This window comes from Mauremys mutica, chromosome 6, assembly GCF_020497125.1.
Source record: "Mauremys mutica isolate MM-2020 ecotype Southern chromosome 6, ASM2049712v1, whole genome shotgun sequence".
Classification (NCBI taxonomy): Eukaryota; Metazoa; Chordata; order Testudines; family Geoemydidae; genus Mauremys; species Mauremys mutica.
The window spans coordinates 106,851,499-106,874,339 of record NC_059077.1 but is presented as its reverse complement, the minus strand read 5'-3'; the positions used below and the strand labels follow the sequence as shown (position 1 = coordinate 106,874,339).

Sequence of the window (22,841 nt, the reverse complement as noted above, 5' to 3'; positions counted from 1 at the left end):
TCATGTAAAGTGCTGTGTGTGGGATGAAGACACTTTCTGCCAGATCTCCTTTGTTGGATTTCACAGCAATTGGTTTTAGCAGCAAACTTTACATCTTATTGTAGGAAGGCAAGTGTAGCTATGACATGCCATTTCTAGATCTTCAGAACATCAATCCTTGTAAACTGTAGCTCATCGGACTTTTTTTTTTTTTTTTTTTTTTTGCGTTGTGATTCCATTGTTTTATAGACATCCAGTTGGAGGCTTGAAAAGTGGTTCTGGTAAAAGACATCTGTAGTCTTGATTCATGAAAGAGACCAGGCGTGGGGCTTGGTGGGGTGGGGTTCTGGGGTCAGCTACCTGAGCGTCAGTGGCATGGGGGTCTGGATGTGCAGGCTCAGGGTGGTGCAGGGGGTGAGGCATCAGGTGGGGGTTTGAGTGCAGGGAGCTCTGGGGGTGATCTGGATGCAGGGGTGGGGCTCTGGAGGCAGGGGATCTCCAGGTTGAGGCAGGGGTTGAGGTTCAGTGGGGTGGGGTTTGGGTATGGAGGGCTAGGAGGGTTCTGGATGTACCGGGTGAGGCTTGGTAGGGGTGTCTGGGTATGGGCGGTCCGGATGCACGGGGATTGGGTGGATGGGGAGCAGCTCCCCATACAGTGACCCTTCACCCCACAGCTGAGGAGCAATGGGGGCAGGAAGCAGGGGAGGATGATGAGCTTCCTGCAGCTGCAAGAAGTTTCTGGAGGTGGGTCTGAAACAGCCCCAGCCACTCCTTACAGGGAAGGAAGAAGCCTCGTCCTCTCCTGCCTCCAGCCCAGCTGGGACTAGCAGCTGATCCCGCCTTAGGGTTAGGAGGCACTGGCTGAGGTGTCCCCAGCCCCACTGTGATTTACCTCTCGACTGGCTGTTCTGGGTGCCTGAAACCATGTACCCGTGCTGCTAGCGAGTGGTGCAGCATGACTGCTCTTGCAGCTTCTCTTTGCTTCCCTGTCAGAAAGTCATTTTTCTGTGGGGAAGCAAAGAAATTTGCAAGGGACATGAATTCTGTGCATGTGCACGGGTGTGATATTTTCCCAGGAGTATCATTTATACCATTCCTATAGTTATACCAGTAAGTTTCTGTAACAAGCGAAGTTCAAGATTTTAACAATCAGGGATCAGAGTCTCAGCTTAGCTAAAGAGACTGGCATAAATGTAGGCCAACTAAAAGCAAAAATAGCCCTTAATGAAATTTTAAAGCTACCCAGGACTGCCTCCCTATCCTCATTTCTGACACAATTCCTCCTCTGCGGCAGCAGCAGCATTAAGGTAGCTTTCTGCTTGCTTTGGTGGTGCACAAAGCAGATGGTGTCAGGGCAAAGAATCTGGCTCCTAAATTCACATTTAAGCAGTTAAATAATGTTCAAAAACACCGAGCACAGAGCAGCTACCATTGACTTCCAGGAGTGCTGCTATGTACTCAGCACTTCTGAAATTTAGTCCAGTCGCTTAGATGCCTAAATAAGGAGCATAATATTCTTCTTCGAGTGCTGTCCCTGTGGGTGCTCCACTCTAGGTGACGGTGCGTCCCGGCGCTGTCGATCGGAGATTTTCGGTAGCAGTGCCTGGTTGGGGCGCACGCACCCAGATGGTATCTCCCGTCTAGTTGGAATCTTCCTGAGTGCATGCGCCCCACACCCTCCTCAGTTCCTTCTCAACCGTCCTCGGCTGAAGACGGGACTCGGAGCAGTGCTGCCTTCTCTTCCCTGGTATCTATAGGAAACAGTAACAAAGAACATAGAAATAATTATTAATTACTTCCCAGTTGTTTCCCTTCCTTTAGTATAGTTACATAGTTAGTTACTTAGTTTAAAAAAAAAAATCACTTCAGACTTGTCTCTCACTGAGACACTCTCCCCTGCCATTTCTAATTTACAATGCCAGGGGCTTCAGGATTCAAGAGGTGTGTTTTCTGGCACGACTCCATACCAAGGTTGGATGGGCACTCACATTGTGTGAAGTACCTCGCGGAAGCCTACATCCCCGCAAAGTGCCTCTACTGTATGAGCCTCGAGTCGGGGGCTCGGCACGACAGGGACCTGCGGCTTAAAATGCTTCTCATGGAGAAATCCCCGCAGCCGCTTTCGGAGATGGGGAAAGTTAAACCCACTCCCACATCCTCCCCAGCCAGATCGAAACCGGTGGGGAGCGTTGCTTCACCCTCCCTGGAGCGGAGGCAAGAAGCAGAGCAGTCTCATAGGAGAGACTCTAACAAGGGTAAGGGGTCTCCTGGGAGATCCCTACCCTCTGTGCTGACAGCGCCAAAGCTAGGCGCCTCAGCCCCGGATCACGCCTCAACAACGGCTCCCACAGACCGTAGAGGCGAACACAGAAGGATTCCGCGGCACCAAGCGCCTCAGCGTAAAAACAGCCCCGGAGCCGGCTGCGCGCTCTGCCTTGGTGCCGACAAGGACGTCGGCACCGCAAGCCTCAGGGCTAAAACTAGCCGCGAAGCAGGCTGCGCGCTCTGCCCTGGTGCCGACAAGGATGTCGGCACCGCAAGCCTGAGGACTAAAAATAGCCACGGAGCCGGCTATGCGCTCTGCCCCAGTGCCGACAAACTCGTCGGCACCGCAAGCCTCAGTGCAAAAAAAAAAAAAAAAGCCCCGGTGCCAGGTAGGACGTCGGCACCGAGCCTGCCTTCCGCCCCTGCACCAACAACAGACCCCCTGCAGGGCACCTCCAACCGACCCACTGCACCGCTCACACTTTCACTTTCGCTTCTTAACATGACAGCGCAGTCCCACCACCTGAACTGGCTACCTTCACTGAGCGCGAACCTGATCTACAAGGGCAAGCAGAGTTCGCCACACCTCCATCTCCTCCCCCACTGGAGCCTTTTTCCACCTCAGGCTAAGGTCCGCAGCCTCCAGCCTCAGTTTCCCTACTTCGCTCCCTATAAATGAGGCACTCTTGGAACCAGCTGACGCTCTCTGCAAACTCCAGCTTCTTTATTACCAACCTGCAGAAAAGCCGAACATAGATACTATGTTCCTGCTAAGGACGCTGACTTCCTATTTTTTTTTTCCACAACTGAACTCTTTCATTATCAATGCAGTCGCACAAAGAACGAACAAGACATGGACCGTAAACACCTTGACGTATTGTGTCGCAAGGTTCACACATCCTCCACTCTACAATTCTGGATCGCAAACTACCTTGCACTCCTTGCCAGGCATGACTTTGATGACTACAATAAACTTTTGAATTCGCCTCTTACATTCCAGAGGACAGGACAGCGGGCTTTAAATCAATTCTGAGCGAGCGCCAATTGATTTCCAGAACAGCCCTACAAGCCTCTGTAGACACGACAGACACAGCAGCCGTACAACTGCACCGGCTGTGATTATGCGCAGATCTTCATGGCTTTCTGCATCTGGCATCCCTAAAGACCTGCAGAACAAAGAGGAGGACCTCCCCTTTGATAAACATAAACTGTTTTCTTAAAAAAAAAAAAAAAAATACTTCCTGACCCAGAAAAGGACTGGGGGCTGGAGGCCTATACTAGACTTACGCCAACTGAACAAATTCGCAAGGATACAAAAATTCAAAATGGTCACACTGGGCACATTAATTCCTGCACTAGATCAAGGGGACTGGTTTTCAGCCCTCAACCCACAGTACATCTCTTTTCATATATCAATTCATCCAGCTCACAGACGCTTTCTAAGCTTCACAATCGGTCACGACCATCTCCAATATGAGTTCTTCCTTTCGGCCTCTCCACAGCGCCAGGAGTTTTTTTCCTAAATTCTAGCTGTACTCGTGGCTCACCTCCACAAACATGGGGTCACGTAGTTCCCCTACCTGGACGATTGCCTCATCAAGGGCAACTCCTATGGCGAGACACTCCAAGCTACTCTTTCACTATCGCCCTCTTTCACAGCCTAGGCCTCCAAATAAACGCCCAAAAATCCACCCTGACCCCTACACAACAGATTGAGTTCCTCGGAGCTCATCTCAACTCAGTCCAGAGCAGAACCTTGCTCCCATATCACAGATTCCCCGCTATCACGCAGCTCAAACGCACGCTCTCTATTCATCCAAGGACACAGGCAAGACTCTGCCTACAGCTCCTTGGTCATATGGCAGCTACTACCTTCATACTCCAGTACGCCAGGCTGCACACGAGATGTCTTCAGGGCTGGCTCAATTCCAATTTCAAACCCAACAGACACACCTTAGGGATGCTGTTAACTCCGCCTCCCAACTTTCAAGCTTCCCTACAGTGGTGGACAAGACCAGAGAACCTCTGCACTAAGGTTCCTTCCAGAACTGATCCCCAGCACTCGTGCTCACCACGAACGCTTCCCTAATTGGTTGTGGAGCGCATTTAGAGGGACACAGGGCACAAAGCTAGTGGTCTGCATCAGAGTCGCACCTACACATAAATCTCTTATTGTTCAGAGCTGTGAGATGAGCGTGCTTTCATTTTTTCCCCTCATAAAGAACAAATACCTGCGAGTCTTAACAGACAACATAGCATGTATTACTACATCAACAGACAAGGGGGAGCACGCTCACATTCTCTTTGCATGGAAACCATCCGTCTATGGAATTGGTGTATATAACGTCAAATACAGACCACCGCTTCCTACCTGCCAGACTGCCACAACACTACTGCCGACGCACTCGGCAGGCACTTCTCGATGGAACACGAATAGGAACTGCACCCCACAATACTTCAACAGCTCTTCTCCCTCTGGGGCACCCCGTCAGTAGACCTCTCTGCCACAACCCAGAACTGAAAATGTCCCCAGTTTTGCTCCAGAGTGGGACTCAGAACTCCATCCCCAGGAGACGCATTCCTCATCCCGCGGAACACCTCTCTCCTGTACGCCTTCCACCAATCCCTCTGCTACACGGGGTTCTTTGGAAGATTGTGGACCATAAGGACCGGGTCATACTTATTGCCCCGGCTTGACTGAGACAGACGTGGTATCCCTACCTACTCTGCATGTCCTCCCGTCACCCACAGGCTCTCCCCAACAGGCCAGATCTCCTTTTCCAGAACAATAGACTGGCTCTTTACCCTGAGCTCCTTAAGCTCCACCTCACAGCGTGGTTCCTTCATGGTTCCAAACCCATGAACTAGCCTGTTCTAAGCAAGTCCGATATGTCTTCCTGCACAGTAGGAAAGACTCCACTCATAAAACCTACTCGCAGAAGTGGAAGAATTTCGCCCTCTGGTGCTTACGTAAGCACTTAGCGCCCAATATGGTAACCCTCCCTATCATTCTAGGCTACCTCTTGGAACTAAAACAAGACGGATATTCGCTCAGCTCCACCAAAGTGCACCTGGTGGCACTTACCACCTCCCATGACCTCTTAGCAGGTTATTCACTCTTTACTCACCCAACTCTAAAACGATTTCTCACAAACCTGCAAAACCTCTACCCTGAAATTCACCCAATAGCTGCTTCGTGGAATCTTAACCTCGTTCTACACGCTCTCATGAAGCCTCCATTCGAGCCCTTGGCTACCTCCTCTCATCTCCATATATCCGGGACGCACCGTCACCTAGAGTGGAGCACCCACAGGGACACACATCTCGAAGAACCTCAAGGTGAGTAACTTTCTCTTATGCACCAATCTTTCCGCAATATTAAAACTGTACCTCAAAGCTAGATAGATTGGACAGTTTTTTTTAATAGATCCAAATAGAATTAGGCTTCTCCCATAATATTTCAATCTGAGGGGGTCGTGAAAAAATAGGAAGGTCAAAATGATATAGTACAGCCATCAAGCTATTCAGTATGCCAGCTTCACTCATGTATAAGGTGCTTTTGCTCTCCTTAACTGTTATAAGCAATGGTGTGTGTGCGCAGGGCTGGTGCAAGGATATTTTGCGCTGTAGGTGAAACTTCCACCTTGCGCCCCCCCCCCCCGGAGCATCGCTTATTATAAACTTTCAAAAATGAATACAGTGGAGTCACATCTTACGTGGGGGTTAGGTTCTAAGGTCAGTGCGTATGAGGAAAATCACGTGTAGTGAAAATTACCATAAAGTACAGTGTACACAGTATACACTTTTATCCCATCATAATTTTAACTTTCACTGTATGGTTTTTTTTTTCAAAAATTTAGTATTAATATTTATGTTAAAGCCCTAAGTTACAAAGGAAATTTGATCTTCTTATGTGGCATATTTGGTAAGTGGCGCTAAAAGAAGCCTCTTTTCCCCTCAGCTACTATAGAATCATCCGTACACAGTTCCTGTAGCTAACTTGATGGTACTTTTGATTTGAATGACTTATCAGACATCTCTTATTAAAATATCGATCATGGTCTCCTGGGTATGTTTTCTGGGTTGACAGGCGAACATGCTAATAAGATACATCACAGTTGTTGAAAGCAGTTTTTATTTCAGGTTTGCAAGCACCAGCTATTAACAGTTGGGAAAAGAAAAAATAACCTCTATCTCTCAAATTCCTTTGTATGCGTTTCCAATAACACAACATTCATTTTAGGGGAAAATACTTGAGAAAAAGTACACAGCAATTCTGTTGGGTTGTTTGCTTGTATTTTAGTAGATAGGAATATGGACTGTATATCGTCTTTTAACATATAGTAGTTTTTTTTAAACAGCATATTTTGATGATAGATTTTAAAAAAAAAGCTAGTTAAGGGAGATTGAAAACAACCATGTACTTTATTTTAAACAATTTAATTAGCATAGTTAAATTAACATAAGCCCTTCTTTATTTAAATCATTCACCTCCATTACAACAATAATTTTTGGGACAATGACAAACTCACAATAGAAACTGATGCAAAGCAAGCAAACAATATGGTTAGTGTTCTATTTCCATCACGTTTCATTTCTTTTTCTGCCTTATTTTTGGCATTCATCTAGGCGGCTGCTCTTAGAGGAGCTGGGACTGGCAAATATAGTTCACTTCTGAACTTGCTGACATTGATGGGCTTGAATTTCAGTAGTGCTGAGCGCTGACACCTCCAGTGAAGTCAATGTGAGTGCTGAGCATCTCTAAAATATCAGGTCTCATGTTTTCAACACAGTGGTGCCAGTTGCTTATTAAATGATGCTACATTTTTTTTCTTTTTTTAGTTTATGAAAAGTTTTCAATCAGCAACAATCGCGCCTCGGACCAACCTCATTGGCACTCAAGTATAGTTTTTTAAGTGTAAATCCAGCAAAGACATGAATTGGTATATTAAATTCACAACACTTTGTAAAGGAATGCAAAAGGTTGAACCCTGTAGCAGGGTGGTCACCCGCTCCGGCCTTAAAGGGCTTCAAACAGCCCAGGAGAGGGCTGTGGCTGGGGAATGGAGAAGCCGCCTCAGCTGTGGCCATGCCCCAGTCGGCCCAGCTGGCCCTTATAGGAGGGCAGTGGGCCTGGAGCAGACAGTCTCCCTCTAGCTGAGGAGGGAGATGGACCTAGCTGCCTGAGTGCTAAAGGTTTCTAGAGTTGGAGCAGGGCTGGGGGAAGGCCAAGGGAGCTGGGGAGCTCTGGCCTGAAAACCCCCCAGGCTGCAGCCTAGTGGAGGGCCAATTAGGTACTAGGTTGCAGGGGGCAGCCCACGGGTAGGCAGAGGCAGCAGGTCCAAACCCCCCTTGCCAATGATGAGAGGCTTTTACACTGCAGTCTGCCCCAGTGAGCGGGGGCTAGATGGTGACTGGCAGTAGCCCACGACTGAGGCAAGGTGGGGATAGAGGGTTGGGGGTTCCCCTGGGTGGGGAGACCCTGAGACTGCGGGGGTATTGCCAGGGGGCAGCACCCCAAAGACAAGGGGCACTGGGTCCTGGGAGGGACACGGGGACCAGCGGCAGTGGGACACCAGCCTCCAGAGGGCGCTCTGCCCTGGAAAGAGCTAATCCCCGGAGCGACCAGCGGGAAGTGCCGCAGGGGTGAGTCCTGCACCGTCACAGACCCCTGAAGGTGCAACTTGCACAGCCTTTATCTATGAACAATGGAAGGCCTAACTCCAGACATAAACTGCAACTGTACAGGCAGCTTAAAAACCCCTCTGCAGCCATTTTTGTTCTCTTGGATAACACAAATTTAACAGGGCTAGCATGTCTCTTCCAGTGTTATGCTTTCAGTCAGCCTCAGCTAAGTGTCACTGAATTGCATGTGGTAATTATAGTTGTTTCCTTGTCCATAAGTCTCCCACCTTGTTCTAAGCCTAAAATCTCTCATTTGTTTCTTCTTCCCTTTACGTCCGAAAATGTCTGAACAGATCTAATTCACCAAATGCAGTACTTCAATTAGCTGTTAAGCATCTTTCTGAATATTAGTGACAGCTTAGACGCATGATCCATATCTCTGTAATGTTTGCATGCCTTGAGGGGCTAGATTGAGTGGATTTCAGACAGTGTTACAGTAATTTACACAAAAAGGGCTTTATTAATTTTATAACTCATCTGGTAAAGTAATTAAAGATTTAAATATGTGGTGGGTTAGAGTGAAGTTGCTCTTTTTAAATGAGAGATTATAGTGGTTGTGGTGGATGATGGCTCCTTAGCCTTGGCTAGAGCTAAAATAAAGTATCAGAAACGTGGATTATTCTTGCCATAAGCTGGTCAGATGGCACAAACTTGGCAGTGAGTTGCAAGGATTCTGTTGTCTCCATACTGTCTACTCATAGACTTTGAGGTCAGAAGGGACCATTATGGTCATCTAGTCTGACTCCTGCACAATGCAGGCCACAGAATCTCACCCATCCACTCCTGTAACAAACCCTTAACCTATGTCTGAGTTACTGAAGTCCTCAAATCATGGTTTAAAGACCTCAAGGTGCAGAGAATCCTCCAGCAAGTGACCCGTGCCCCGTGCTGCAGAGGAAGGCGAAAAACCTTTGAGAGGAGACTCAAAGAGCTTGGTTTATTTAGCCTGGCCAAGAGAAGGTTGAGGGGATGTACCATTGCTCTCTATAAATACATCAGAGGGATAAATAACAATGAGTGGGGAGGAGTTACTGAAGTTAAGCGCCAATGTTGATGCAAGAACCAATAGACAAAAACTGGCCATCAATAAATTTAGGCTTGAAATTAGATGATGGTTTTTAATCATTAGAGGAGTGACGTTCTGGAACAGCCTTCCAAGAGGAGCAGTGGGGGCAAAAAACTTAACTGGCTTCAAGACTGAACTTGCTACGTTTGTGGAGGGAATGGTATGATGAGACTGCCTACAGTGGCATTGGCTAGTAGCAAATTCATAGATTCATAGACTTAAGGTCAGAAGGGACCATTATGGTCATCTAGTCTGACCTCCTGCATAATGCAGGCCACAGAATCTCACCCATCCACTCCTGTAACAAACCCTTAACCTATGTCTGAGTTACTGAAGTCCTCAAATCATGGTTTAAAGACCTCAAGGTGCAGAGAATCCTCCAGCAAGTGACCCGTGCCCAGTGCTGCAGAGGAAGGAGAAAAACCTCCAGGGCCTCTGCCAGTCTTCCCTGGAGGAAAATTCCTTCCCGTCCCCAAATATGACGATCAGCTAAACCCTGAGCATGTGGGCAAGACTTACCAGTCAGCACCCAGGAAAGAATTCTCTGTAGTAACTCAGATCCCACCCCATCTAACATCCCATCACAGACCATTGGGCCTATTTACCTGCTAATAATCAAAGATCAATTAATTGCCAAAATTAGGCTATCCCATCATACCATCCCCTCCATAAACTTATCAAGCTTAGTCTTGAAGCCAGATATATCTTTTGCCCCCACTATTCCCCTATCTCCAACGACCAGTGATGGGATGCTAGAGAGGGGAGGGCTCTGAGTTACTACAGAGAATTCTCTCCCATGTGTCTGGCTGGTGTGTCTTGCCCACATGCTCAGAGCCCAACTGATTGCCATATTTGGGGTCAGGAAGGAATTTTCTCCTGGGTCAGATTGGCAGAGATCCTATGAATTTTTCGCCTTCCTCTGCACCATGGGGCACGGGTCACTTTCAGGGTTAAACAAGCATAAATGTTGGATTCTCTGTAACTTGAAGTCTTTAAATAACAATTTGAGGACTTCAGTAACTCAGCCAGAGGCTATGGGTCTATTACAGGAGTAGGTGGGTGAGTGGCCTGCAACGTGGAGGAGGTCAGACTAGATGATCATGATGGTCCGTTCTGGCCGTTAAAGTCTGAGTCTATGTCTAAGAAGTATCTCTGAACTGGAATTGCATGTGTACTTCTGGTGTGAACTGAGAGGTATAAGCAGACCTATGTGGGAAAGCTTGCCCATGTCTGAACTATGTTGTTGTTTTTTTTAGTTGTCTAGAATAAATAGTCATTTGCTACCGTAATTCCTGAGTTTGCTTATCATTTTTCAGGGGCAGTGCATGCTAGATGTGTGCTTTATATCTTAATTTTTCTGTCTCCAACAAAATTACATATGGAAATAAACCCACAATACAAGGGACCAGAGAAAAAGATAGACATTGTATGTTCACTTTAACACATCTGTAAGACCCTCCAATGCTATGGTGATGAGCAGTCTAAGACCCTACAGTAGATAGGGATGATGGGGGAGAGAAAGTTATCTTCAAGAGCTAATGGCAAAATTAATACATTATCTGACACTTGGGCAGCTATTCATTGGAATTTCACCATATTTACTAAGCTGCATAATGGCTGGAGGAAGACTTGTCCCATCAACCCCCTGGAAGAATTTCAGCTTTTTGTTCATAGAACGCAACTTGCAAGTAATCCTAAATGAGACTTTTGTATTTTGTTTTTACTACTGGAAATACTAACTCTGATTTCATTATGACCTGGGGCATTTTCTCCAATAATTTCTCTGCATCAGGGCTGGCTTAGGTATTTTTAGGGATTCCATTATTGTAACAATTGTTCTTTCATGAATTCTCTTCATCCTTGGTTTCCTTGCAGAATTGTTTGTACACATTTCAGTGTAAATCCATTTTTTAAAAAGAAAATTTGTCTTGCTGTATGCCTGTCTTTCATTGTTATGCTTATTTTGGTGGAATTAATGCCGAAAGGAAGAGTAGCAATGAAGAATAGACGGGATTGAGGAATAGGGTGACCAGCTAGCAAGTGTGAAAAATCAGGATAGGGGTTGGGGGGTGGTGGTGGTAATAGGTGCCTATATAAGAAAACCCCTCAAAAATCGGGACTGTCCCTATAAAATCGGAACATCTGGTCACTCAACTGGGGAATCAAAACCAGAAAGTGCTGGTCACGCTGCCAGATTTGAAAAATAAGTGGAGCAATACAGTATGAACTGCATGTCACACTTCAAATGTTAAGACTAGGAGTCATTATGCAAAAAATATTATATTCAATTCAGGCTTATTATTATTGAATGCAGTCATATTTCTGCTCATTTAAGTAATAAAATGCAAATTCAGCAGAAAGAGTAAGTAGATTAGCTATGGATGCTTATTTGTTGGCCCCAGAGATTGTTTTCCTGCATTATTTGGGCATAAAGCATTAGAATCTGTTTTTGACTACGTTTTTCATTGTCCTTATAGTTTACAGTTTGAGTTAGCATGTTTCTTCCATAACGTTTCTCACATTTTCAATAGCATTCATGAGTCCAAATTTAGTTTGGACTTCGACTGTAAGATATGAGAACAGGGAAGGGGGAAAAAGACTTATTGTGGCTAGAAAGAGCAGCTGGAACAAGAGTTTGATTGAATTAGGGGAAAATTGCTCATTTTATAGCTATAGTATTTATATAATATTGCAATATAAATCAAAGCTTCCTTTGCTTTTTTTTATATTCAGTCATAACAGCATGTGAAACGTACTGAACAGCAGCTGCTATTCAAGTCAGATAAGATATATTCAGTAATGTCATAAGCAGGTTAAGCAAGTTGAATGGAAGGTAAAATCATATGTGAAGATGCAGCTATAGATTGTCTGACCATGAAACCTAAATTGCTAAATTCTAGTTCAAAGTCCTTATTCCTTGTTTGGTCTATGAAAGTACCACTTTACTCTGCTCTTCCATGCATTACTTTGGCGGCGGAGGGAGGAAGCCATTAACCTTTTGACACGGGCTGATCTATTTTTGCCACCATTAGCATTAATGTATTTTGTATTAGCATATTGTATAGCAGGGTGGTAGGGTCTTGGTTGTGGCTTTTTTTTGTTTCGTTTTTGCTATTCTGTAGTTTGAGTATTCAAATATAGGGCAGGTATTTTGCACACTTCTGCATGTTGCTTTGACAGTACAGTAACTCCTCACTTAACGTCATCCTGGTAATTGTTTGTACGTTGCTGATCAATTAGGGAACATGCTCATTCAAAGTTGCGCAATGCTGCCTTATAACGTTGTTTGGCTGCCGCCTGCTTTGTCTACTGCTTGCAGAAAGAGCAGCCCGTTGGAGCTAGCTGGTGGGGGCTTGGAACCAGGGTGGACCGGCAGCCTCCCTATCAGCTCCCCACTCCTCTAAATTCCCTGTGCGACAGTCGCCCAGCAGGCTACCACTTGCCAGACAGTTCAGCTCCCCCCACTGCCATGTGCTGCTCCTGCCCTCTGCCTTGGAGCTGCTCCCGGGAGCCTCCTGCCTGCTGTGCAGGGCGGGAGGGGAAGACTGGTGCTAATGTCAGGGTGTCCCCCTCCCTCTCCTCCCCACTCCTTTACCCCATCTTCAGAGAGCGGGGCGGGGGACATGACAGGGGTCAGGACAGAGGGAGCTTGCTGGCAGCAGCTGCTGTCTCAACTTGCTCATCTACTTAAAAAGGCAATGTACTTAGAGTGGGGTCAGCGTACTTAAAGGGGCAATGCCTCTTTCTCACACCCATGGTGTGTGTCTCTCTGCCATGCTGTCTCCCCTCCCTCCATTCGTGCTGTCTTGTAGAATGTGAGGCCACATTAACAATAATGTGTTAACCCTTGAGAGCTCAGCCGAGTGCTAGTTCATCATTTAGCAGTAAGGCATTCCCTGGGAAATACCCCACCCTCTTCCACCCTCTGACTTCATCACCTCAACCAACCTTCACAATCATCATTGCTGTGTACAGTACTAAATTGTTTGTTTAAAACTTATTCTGTCTCTCTCTCTCTCTCGTTATAGTCTTTTGTCTGGCGAAAAAAAATTCCCTGGAAACTAACCCTGACAATTTACATTAATTCTTATGAGGAAATTGGATTTGCTTAACATCATTTTGCTTAAAATAGCATTTTTCAGGAACATAATTAAAATGTTAAGTGAGGAATTACTGTATATTTAAGCACCACAACCCTAGCTATATATCATTGCTCTATATAGTTACGACTATAGCTGTATATCATTAAGCTAGGTGGAAAATATGCTGCCCATTCTTATGTAGTCAAAAGTTTTTCTGATACATTTTAACTTAGATTTAAAGGACTAATAAAAATTAGCCTAACCCTTATATGGTACATTTCGTTATGTGAAGTCAAAGCACTTTACAGAGTTGAGTAAAAATCAACTGTGATTTGGCATACTGAGGCAGAGAGAGCTCAAGGCCAAATTTTTCCAAAATTTGATCAATCTTTGACACCTAGAGGTTGATCTTCAGAGATAAGACCTGATCATTCCGACTGAAGTCATTTGGGAGCTGTAGGGGGCTCAACACCGTTCTAAGATAAACTCTGTGTCTTAAGTTGGGCACCCAACAATTAGTGATTATATAGGAAGGTTTTGGCATAAATAGCTAGACCCAATGTCACCCACTGAGTCAGTAGCAAATTTGGGAATAGAACCCAGGTCTTCTGACTCCCCATGTGGTGCCCTGTCCACTGGATCATGCTTAAGGTTGTTATTTAGTCACGGGTATTTTTTAGTAGAAGTCATGTAGTGATCATGGGTAGTAAACAAAAATTCATGGCTCATGACCTGTCCATGACCTTTACTATAAATACTCCTGACTAAATCTTAGCTGGGGGGGCCTCCTGGGGGCCACTGCTCTGAGAGGCCTCTGCAGTGCTGCTGCTGCTCTGGGGAGCCCCTGAGGTCAGCCCCACTGTCCACTGTTCAGGCGGTTCCCGGGGCCAGCCGTACCTGCTGCTGCTCAGGTGCTTTTCTGGGGCCAACTGCCCAGGGCCGCCCGAGCAGCAGCTGGTGCGGCTGGCTGCAGGGCCACCTGAGCGGCTGGCTGTAGGGCTGCTCCCTGCCTAAGCAGCTGGCCCTGGGGTCAGCCACGCTGGCTGCTGCAGAAGTCACGGGGTCGCAGAAAATCACGGAATCCATGATTTCCATGACCCCCGTAACAGACACACAGCCTTAATATCCTAGCTTTTAGTGTTCATTAAAACACATTAACCTTTAATAAAACCTGTTTTGTTGCAATTTTCATAGATCCTTTGAAAATTTGTATAGAGAATATATATTTTGTCTCATGAAACAATGATACAGAACCATAGTGTCAGATATACAGTCATGCACAAATTCCCTATGGTTAAAAGTAAGCCAAAATGAAAATGGCATTCCTGCTGTATTAGCACTACTACTCAGCAGCCTTCCCATGAGTAGCTACAGAGTCACCAGGCAAATTGGATATGAAGTTTGCCAAGGAGCCAGATGTCTCTTCTGTAAGATTATCTTCCACAGACTAGTTTCTGGTTTTGTAATTACAGTCCAAAGAGAAAATGGAAAATGTATGACTTACTTTCATGAAGGATGAGTTCACTGGAGTATGGATACACAATATCCCACAGTATATGATAGTTAAAAGGTATCCTAGCAATTACATTTTTTTTAAATTAAAGATTGAGTTTGTTGAATTACCATTATTTTTGTCTGCCAAAATCTGTAACTGCTATACAGACAATCTGCACTGTAAGACACTCAATTATAACACTCACGTTATTGTACCAAAATGTTCTTAGTTAAGTATCATTCTGTTTGTGATACCACCTCTCTGATAATGCACAAAAGGTTAAACTCCAGAAGTTGATCACTGAAAAACGTTGAGTACAGTTGCTGTCCAGTACTTGTATCGTATTAATGAAGCATTTAAGAGATACAGGTTCTAGTGATACAGGTTCTAGTGATCTGTGCAGGGAACTGGGACAATGAAACTTCTGAGTTACAATCACAACAGCTCTTGGTTCGCCATGTGAATTTGGGAAGACACTTGAATTTCTCTACTTCTGTTTTCCCATCTATAAAATGATGATAATACTTAGCTACCCAAGGCCCTGATTCAGCAAAGCACTGAAGCACATTATTTACTGTAAGCATGAGAGTACCGCCAGCCCTTAAAATTGAATATGTACTTTGCCCAGCATTGGTTATGCAGAGATTGATTATTTACTTAGAGCAGATTCACTGCTGTTGTTCAGATATTTTGTGTTGCTCTGGGGATGGAAAGCAGCCATAAACCCAGTTTACTAGGCTTAGAACTGCTTTGCATCACTGGAATGGCACAGAGCAGCTGCAGTGTGCTGGTGAATTTAGTCTGTAATGTTTTTAAAGCAATTTAAAGGTTAAAATGATGTATAAATATTTATTTTATTGGATAGTACATTAGACAGTTTGATCAGTGAGAATGCATTTTAATTTCTGGAGTAAATAGGATATACACTGTAATAGCTAAGCCTGTCATATCTAAGTTCCTTTTTATTGCTAGGTGAGAAATGCTAGGTTTTGCCAAAATTTCACTATTTTTCACTTTTGCTAAGCCTCCATATGTACATTTGTGGCGATATGTTGGACAAACTTTGTATAGTGGCTTAGAAAATCATAATGATTAGAATGTTCATTAATATGTAACATTCCTTGAAATCAGAAAGATATTTGAAAAAAAGAATAACCGTAGACATCATCTAAATAGATTTTACCTGCTAAGTTTACACTAAAAATATAAGCCTTATCTGCTGTCTCCGGTAGGGGTGGGCTCTCTCCATAGTGAATTGTGTATGTTTTATTACTTTGTTTTTGTGCCCAGAACTTCAGATTATCTTAATGTTGAAGAAATAAAAATAAGTAAATGAAATCTTGCTTATTCCCCTCTGTATGGAATAGTTCACATATCTTGCTGAAACATAAAAGGCCTTATTTACCACGTCTGTACATCAGTTTTACACCATGAAATCACAGTGGTGTAATGGAAGGAGGAGTCAGGCCTCAAACCTGTAGTATCTCATTTCTGTGTCTGTGTAGTAAATATACATACAACACTATATACATCACTATTTTAATAGTCCAGTTTCTGCTCCTTTACATTTATGCAACTCTATTGAAGTCATAGGGTCTATCTGGAGAGCTAGTGTGTGGCAAGCTACTAAGCTACTTTGATCTACTCATGTTTCAAACGGGAGTAGTTCAAAGAGCACTACAGAACTTTTAGTGCATGGTACCAGGGACCACACAGCCAGTTAGTTGGTTGAGGGGGTACACTGGTGCATTTTCTTCCATTGTAAACCAATGAGTGTTTAGGCCCACATTTGAATTGTGGGTGCTTCAGTATATGGGCATCCAACTGGAGATATCTTGGACCTGATTTTCAGAAGTGATGATTCAACTTCAGTTGAAATCAGTGGAAGCTGTGGGTACGTACCGGTAATACTACTGAAACTCAGGTGATTATCGGGTTGGGTATCCAAAATTAGTGAACATTTCTGAAAAAATTATCTTAACTTTTTGGGCCCAGTCCTGTATTTCTTGTAAACTCCTATTGGCTTTTGTTGGGAGTTCAAAGAATGCAGGATTGGCCCCTAAAGCTGTTACTTTAGCTGGGATTTTTGCCATTCATGTTATGAAATAGAAATATGTTTTTTGTAATGAGTCATTAAGCACAGTAAAACAGAGGTTTAGAGTGTCACCATGCTCTATTCCTGTTAGATTAGTCATTAACGTAAGAGGTACGTGGCCTGCTTATGCACGCTTTGAGCCCCCAGTTCTCTTTCTGGGAGTTTCTGTATGTATAAGGGATACAGTCCTTCAGCCAAGCCATATAGGGTTTAATTAATTTACCCTTATCTGAATAAACGTTAAAATGATGTAAAATTGTTCTTTACTAATTGTTTTTGTGTCATTTAAGTGAAACTCTAGTTATTTACATACTCTTTAAAATTTCATATTTAAAACATTTTGAGATAGGACTGATGTGTCACATGTTTTGTGATATTTTGCTAATGTTTATAAATGCACCTAGTTAGTTTCCCTTCTAATCTAAAACTAATTTGTTCCAGGAGCTCTTAGGTTTAGACTTTAGTACGCTGATTCAGTTTGTCTCTCCTCATGTACCACTTCTATAAGAACCGTGGAACTTAATTGTACTTCAGCAATCAGACTTACTCACCAAATAAATTACACAGACTTTACAGAACTGTTGTTATGAGATATTCACAAAATTAAATTTTTTTTATCCTATGCTGTAAAACGTATTGGATTCTTCACTGAGAAAATGAAACAATTTCTGAAATCTAGTTTGTAGAAATAATACAGGAACAACGAAGTTTCAAAGTTGCAACTTTTTTTCTAATTGAGTGAATCGATTTTTTTTAAATTCCTTTCAGGACATTTGAAGCTACATATAATGCCTCCCAGGGCTGAGATTATGCTCAAGTACCTGAAAAATAACAGATGCTGCTATGCTCTTCATAGCAGAGATTGGTGCTGTACACAGCCAGAAAACATCAGTGGAACATAACCCCAAGCAGCAAAATCATTGTTGAGATTGGCAAAAGACAATTGTACTGTATTAGAGTCTATGTCTTTTCACATCTGTTAGGTTAGATCAGCAAGTACTGGCAACAGCCCATTCTGCAAATGGCCCAAATGTTTCCCTTCTGAGAATTTCACTTTAACTTAGTAAGCAAAATTTGTTCAAAGTAGATAATATTGAGTGTTGAAATACGTTGCTCCAAACTTTTAAACCAAAACACTTGTGAAAACAAGGATTGCTTTCATTAATGTATTATTCACTTAGTTATTTGGACCACAGAACAGTAAATGTTTATATGTTGTTTGTTTTAAAAGAGGTTTTCCTTTTTCCTAAAAGAAGTCCTGGTCCTTATTTTCCCTATTTTGTCTAGATAGTAAAGAAAAAAAAATTCTTCCTCCCTGAGACAAGTAAGATGGTAGAGCATCAAGTATGTATTTGCAAAAGTCAAAGTTGGTATGTCATTAATTATATACATTAATTTATCCTATATGAGGTTCAGTTTCTGTCTTAAGAGTGTATTATCTAGCAAATGGTATAGAGTTTTGGCACTGTTACTGCTACTATAGTATCAGTACCAGTAAGTCTGAACTCATATACAATAGGATGTATCCTTTGGCAATATTTATTAATTTATATTAAGTTGTTAATTATTTCATGGAGTGTTAATACTTCTGTTTTGGAAATAAATCGCACATGCCATGTTTCCCTGGGAAACAAAATACTTAATCTTGCCATAACCTGTACCAGTTTCCAGGCAGCACAGATAATGAGATGTCACTTACAGCAACATAAAAGTGCCTTCCAATAGTGGGAATCCAGTCCTCTGTCTGGCTTGTGGGATGTAATGAAGGATTTATTAAATGAATAAAAGATTCATTAATAAAGAAAAATCTCCTTTAATGCCCACATAATCCAATTAATAAATGTTTTGGAAGATAGTGGTCCATTCATTTTACTGTTTTGTGAGGAAATGTTGTGCAATACACAGCCAGACATGTAGGTGGAATTACAAGAAGCATACAATGTACTTGTGAAAGCACAAACAAAAAGACCAGCTGCTCAGGGACAGAAAATGTACTTCCTAAAGTGCTGAGCTGTTAAGCTCGCAAGTAGCAGTAGAAAACTGTAATGGCTGGACATGGTACTCCATTTATACTAAGATGATATCAATTTATCATCTAAGCACTTCACAACCATGTTAAATCTGGAACTAATACTGCTAGTATTATAGTTTTTCTTTTGCTAACACTAGTTGAATGCAAGTAGCAAACGTTGTATCATAACTTGCCCATTACAGCTCAGTAAAAGCTCTTCCAGCATTCCGGTATAAACTCCAACTTTGAGGGTTTAAAACGCCAGTCAGGAAATTTTTCTCTGATTTGGAATGCAAGTTCTCAGCTTAAGAGCACATTTTCTTTCCTCTAATTAAGGCAACCATTTCAGATGTCTGGTATGTGGTCACTCTGAGACCACTTAATGTGTGTGTCACACAAACATCTCATACGCAGACTAGAACGACTCCTTGAGAGTTACACAATTACTCCACTGCACGCTCAGCTAGGATCAAACTCTCAACCAGGTGTTGAACCAGCTTCTTAAGTTGCGCACACACATTTTGAGCATTTGTACATGCAGAACCCAAAATTGTGTGCATAAACAGGAACTTAAACTTGCAAATTAAAAGGACAGCTCTTCAGTTAACATGTGAAATGTATTTCCTACCTGGAAGGCCTGCCAAGAGAGTGTAGAAGAGTGAGGTTAAGGCACAGCAATTCCCGGAAGCATGCTCAGCTTTCCCTGCCCACTAGACTTCTTGGGAGCCTCAGAGGGGACACATTAAGCCTTACTGCCTCCAGAATAGTAAGCTACATCCGTCCCCATCAGTAGGTGCTCAGGCTGGATGACTGGATGAGAGGGATGCCTCCTAGCTGAAGACAAAATCTCTGCTCCTGCTTTCTTCCTCAGTCTCTCTGAGAAATTCTGGACTTGAGTTGGTGGCGTCTGCATCTTCTACAGAACCCTCTAGAGCCCTATTTTCTAGGAGGACTGTGATCTCCTGCCCATTTCAAGCTATGTCCCAACTGGGAGGAGTTCTGTTCTGAACTTATCCACCTGGGTGATAGGTTGTCAATGTGTAAGGCTAGGGTCCCATTGGGGTAAGTGCTTCAGTGATTTCTTTGGTAGGAACGTCTTCCCCACTGTAACTGCATTTCCTTCAGGTGGTAGCCTCTTTCATTGGGGCAGCTTTGGACCAACCTAACTCAGCTTTCCGGTTCTCACATCAGTCTTCTCTTGCTCCGAGTTCAGTAAAGCATTGTTCACTAGGAGATCTGCCTCTAAGACACTTCAGCGTGTCCTCCAAATTATAATACAGCTGTTACCTGTTTGGGCTTAGTCAATTTCCAGCTGTTCCTGTCATACTTATCCCTGCCCATACTTGGCTGCACATATAGTCTATGTGCTGCATTCAGATTTCAGTGCATAAAGAGTTCTGTGAATAACTAGGGGCACTGGTCTTCATTTGGGGTTCTGGGAATAGTAGAGGGTGAGGGTCTATTTCTCCAACAGACAATGAGAAAAGGAGGTTCACCAGCTGCAGAAACCACCTCAGCCCATGTTCACCAGCATGTGATGAAGTTTGTGAATACTCTGAACCCAGTTCACTTAGTAAACCAAACTTTGTAAGAGACACACAGCACTAATAATACTCCTTACCCATTTTATAGGGGTGTTCTGAGCTTAATTAATGTTTGTAAAGGCTTTTGAGATTCATGGATGAGTGGCTGTTATTGCACTTGGAAAGCATATGAGGAGAAATGCTGGCTTGATATGAGACTACTCTGTGCCTGCTCCTTTATCATATTTTGAACTTGGCAAGGATGCTAGTGTAAAATGTTCAGTTTGTAGAAATAGTGTGATGTTTAATTTTGTTCAGTTAATTTCCTGGCTGTACTCATTTGGTGCTAGCTGACTTCTTTTACATTTTATCGACGTGCAGACTTGCACTGGCTTAACTAAAGGTTTGTTTTAAAAGCAGCTTAGTTAAGCTGGTGCAAGGTTGTGTGTAGACGCTCTTCCTTCAGTTTAAGAATAACTTCTTTTTGTTTAGCTTAATTTTTTAATTGCACCCCATGAATTAGTAGAGGGTTTTTTTTACCATTATTGATGCGATGCTAGCGACTAGTTAAGGTACTTAATGTTCACTTACCTTAGTGACAGCTCATAGAAATTAACCAAAGTTTGACTGAAGATTTTTTTTTTAATCTGAACATCAGATAACTGAAACTCTTGCTTATTGGAAGGTTAGATTCATTATCCCAAGATTTGACTTCACATAACCACTTTTTGTACTGCAGTCATGTTCCAGGAAATAAAGACTTCAACGCACAATCAGGGGAGCTGGCCCAGCAAACACTTTCTGCAGTCAGAGGACTTTCCCAGGTCAGAGGACTTTGAACACGATCTTAAGTCTGCTGGCCAGTTCCCCTTGCATAGCTTCCTACCCATATCAGGATGTGAGCACATATGACTTTATATGCTGTTAGACTCCATCCATAGTGTCTTATCTGCTGATGTTCTGCTGAGCCAACCAGCACTGGGAGAACAGAAAGTTGTTTATAAGAATGTGAACCAGATATCCGAGTTTCTGTTTGTTTAAAAAGTCTGGATACCAGTGTATAAAGTGTATTCTCAAAGTGAAGCATTCAGGTCTACTCCTGAGCAGATTTTTTTGTGTGAAAGTATTTTCGCATTAAAGAATCATCTGTTCCTGCAGCTCATTTCCTTTGGAAGTGTAGCCTCACTTGTGACATCATCACTGGTAGCTATGGAAATAATTATAATGTCTGAAATAGAGTATTATGATATCAGATGGGGAGTAAACAACAAGAACAGATGAACTGTTAAGGAATAGAGAGGTTCTTTGTTGATGTAGTCAGATGAATCAAAAATGGATCATTAAAGAATTGAGCAGCATGTCTGACATAATGGATAAATTGCAGAAATGCTTTTCAAAGTTTTCCATGAGGCACCAGTAGTGGGTGAATCTTGCAATCCTTACACAGGTAATCAGTTGACATCAGTAAGAGTTTTGACTGTATCAGAACTAATAGATTTGCTGCATCAAATTCTCATATCTGAGGGAAGAGGGAAATATCTCAGGGTTTCTAAATGCCATCAAGAAATGTGGGGGGAAAAAAATCCTTAATCGCCAATTTTTTTGTGGGATTTGCTCAAGAACATTTTTTTTTCTATGCTGACTTGGTGTAAATGGGCAAAGCTCCATTTAAGTCAATGGAGTTATCTCCTTTTATGCCAGCTGACATTCTGGTCAACAATTCCCAGCACTGTGCCCATTTCTAGAAGATATAGATTGTAAACTCCTCAGCGCAGGGATTGTGTCTACCTCTGTGTTTGCAGAGTGCTTAGCTCAATGCCGCTCAAAATCTGAAAGTGCAATTTTAATATAAATATTAAAAATAATGACAATATAGAGGTTCAAAAGTGAGTTGAGGGAGAAGTTTAGTTCTGGAGAGAAATTAGCAAGAACATAAGAATGGCCATACTAGGTCAGACCAAAGGTCCATCTAGCCCAGTATCCTGTCTTCCAGCAGTGGCCAATGCCAGGTACCCCAGAGGGAATGAACAGAACAGGTAATCTTCAAGTGATCCATCCTCTGTCATCCATTCCCAGCTTCAGGCAAACAGAGGCTAGGAACACTATCCACACCCATCCTGGCTAATAGCCATTGAATATAAGAAGGATGAAGCTAGCAATGAGGTTGTTTTATAAGGAAAAGTAAATAAAGAGGAGAAAGGGCCAAGAACAGAGGTTTGAGAAACTTCATGACAGAGTATGTAAAAGGGGGAAATGTAAATCCTCCACCAGAAAATTTGTTAGGGAATTGCCAGAGAGCAAAGTGCAAGAGACATTAACTCATTGACTTCTGCTACTTTGGCAATATAAGAAATAATAATCTATGCCTGTCATATTGAAAATGACAACACTAATAGGTGTTGTCATGGCAGGGAACAATATATTTTATTTCAAGATTCTAGGGTATTGTAAATATGCTCAATAGAACCCTTTTTTAACATAAAAAATATGATGGGACTTTTGGTTAAAGGTGGATTCTGTATTCTGGAAATCTTAATTTGTCGGACTATTCCTACATTGTTAACTATACAGTTTGTACCTGCATATCACCCAATAGCCATCTGTAAACTGAATTTAGGTTTGGAAACTGCTGTTCACATA

At 43.0% G+C, this 22,841-nt stretch overlaps 1 protein-coding gene across 7 annotated transcripts in view; it reads left to right on the top strand.

The window, feature by feature from the left end:
- Positions 1–22,841, top strand: part of KDM4C (lysine demethylase 4C) — a 420,715-nt gene that overhangs the window by 251,590 nt on the left and 146,284 nt on the right. Inside the window, exon 13 of one of the 7 annotated variants that reach the window (XM_045021576.1) lies at positions 17,436–17,685. The exons of the other annotated variants lie outside the window; for them this stretch is intronic. Within the exon in view, the coding sequence (XP_044877511.1) occupies positions 17,436–17,569 (134 nt within the window). The 3' untranslated portion in view covers positions 17,570–17,685. Of the gene's footprint in view, positions 1–17,435; positions 17,686–22,841 lie in introns of those variants that run through there. 7 annotated transcript variants of the gene reach the window in all.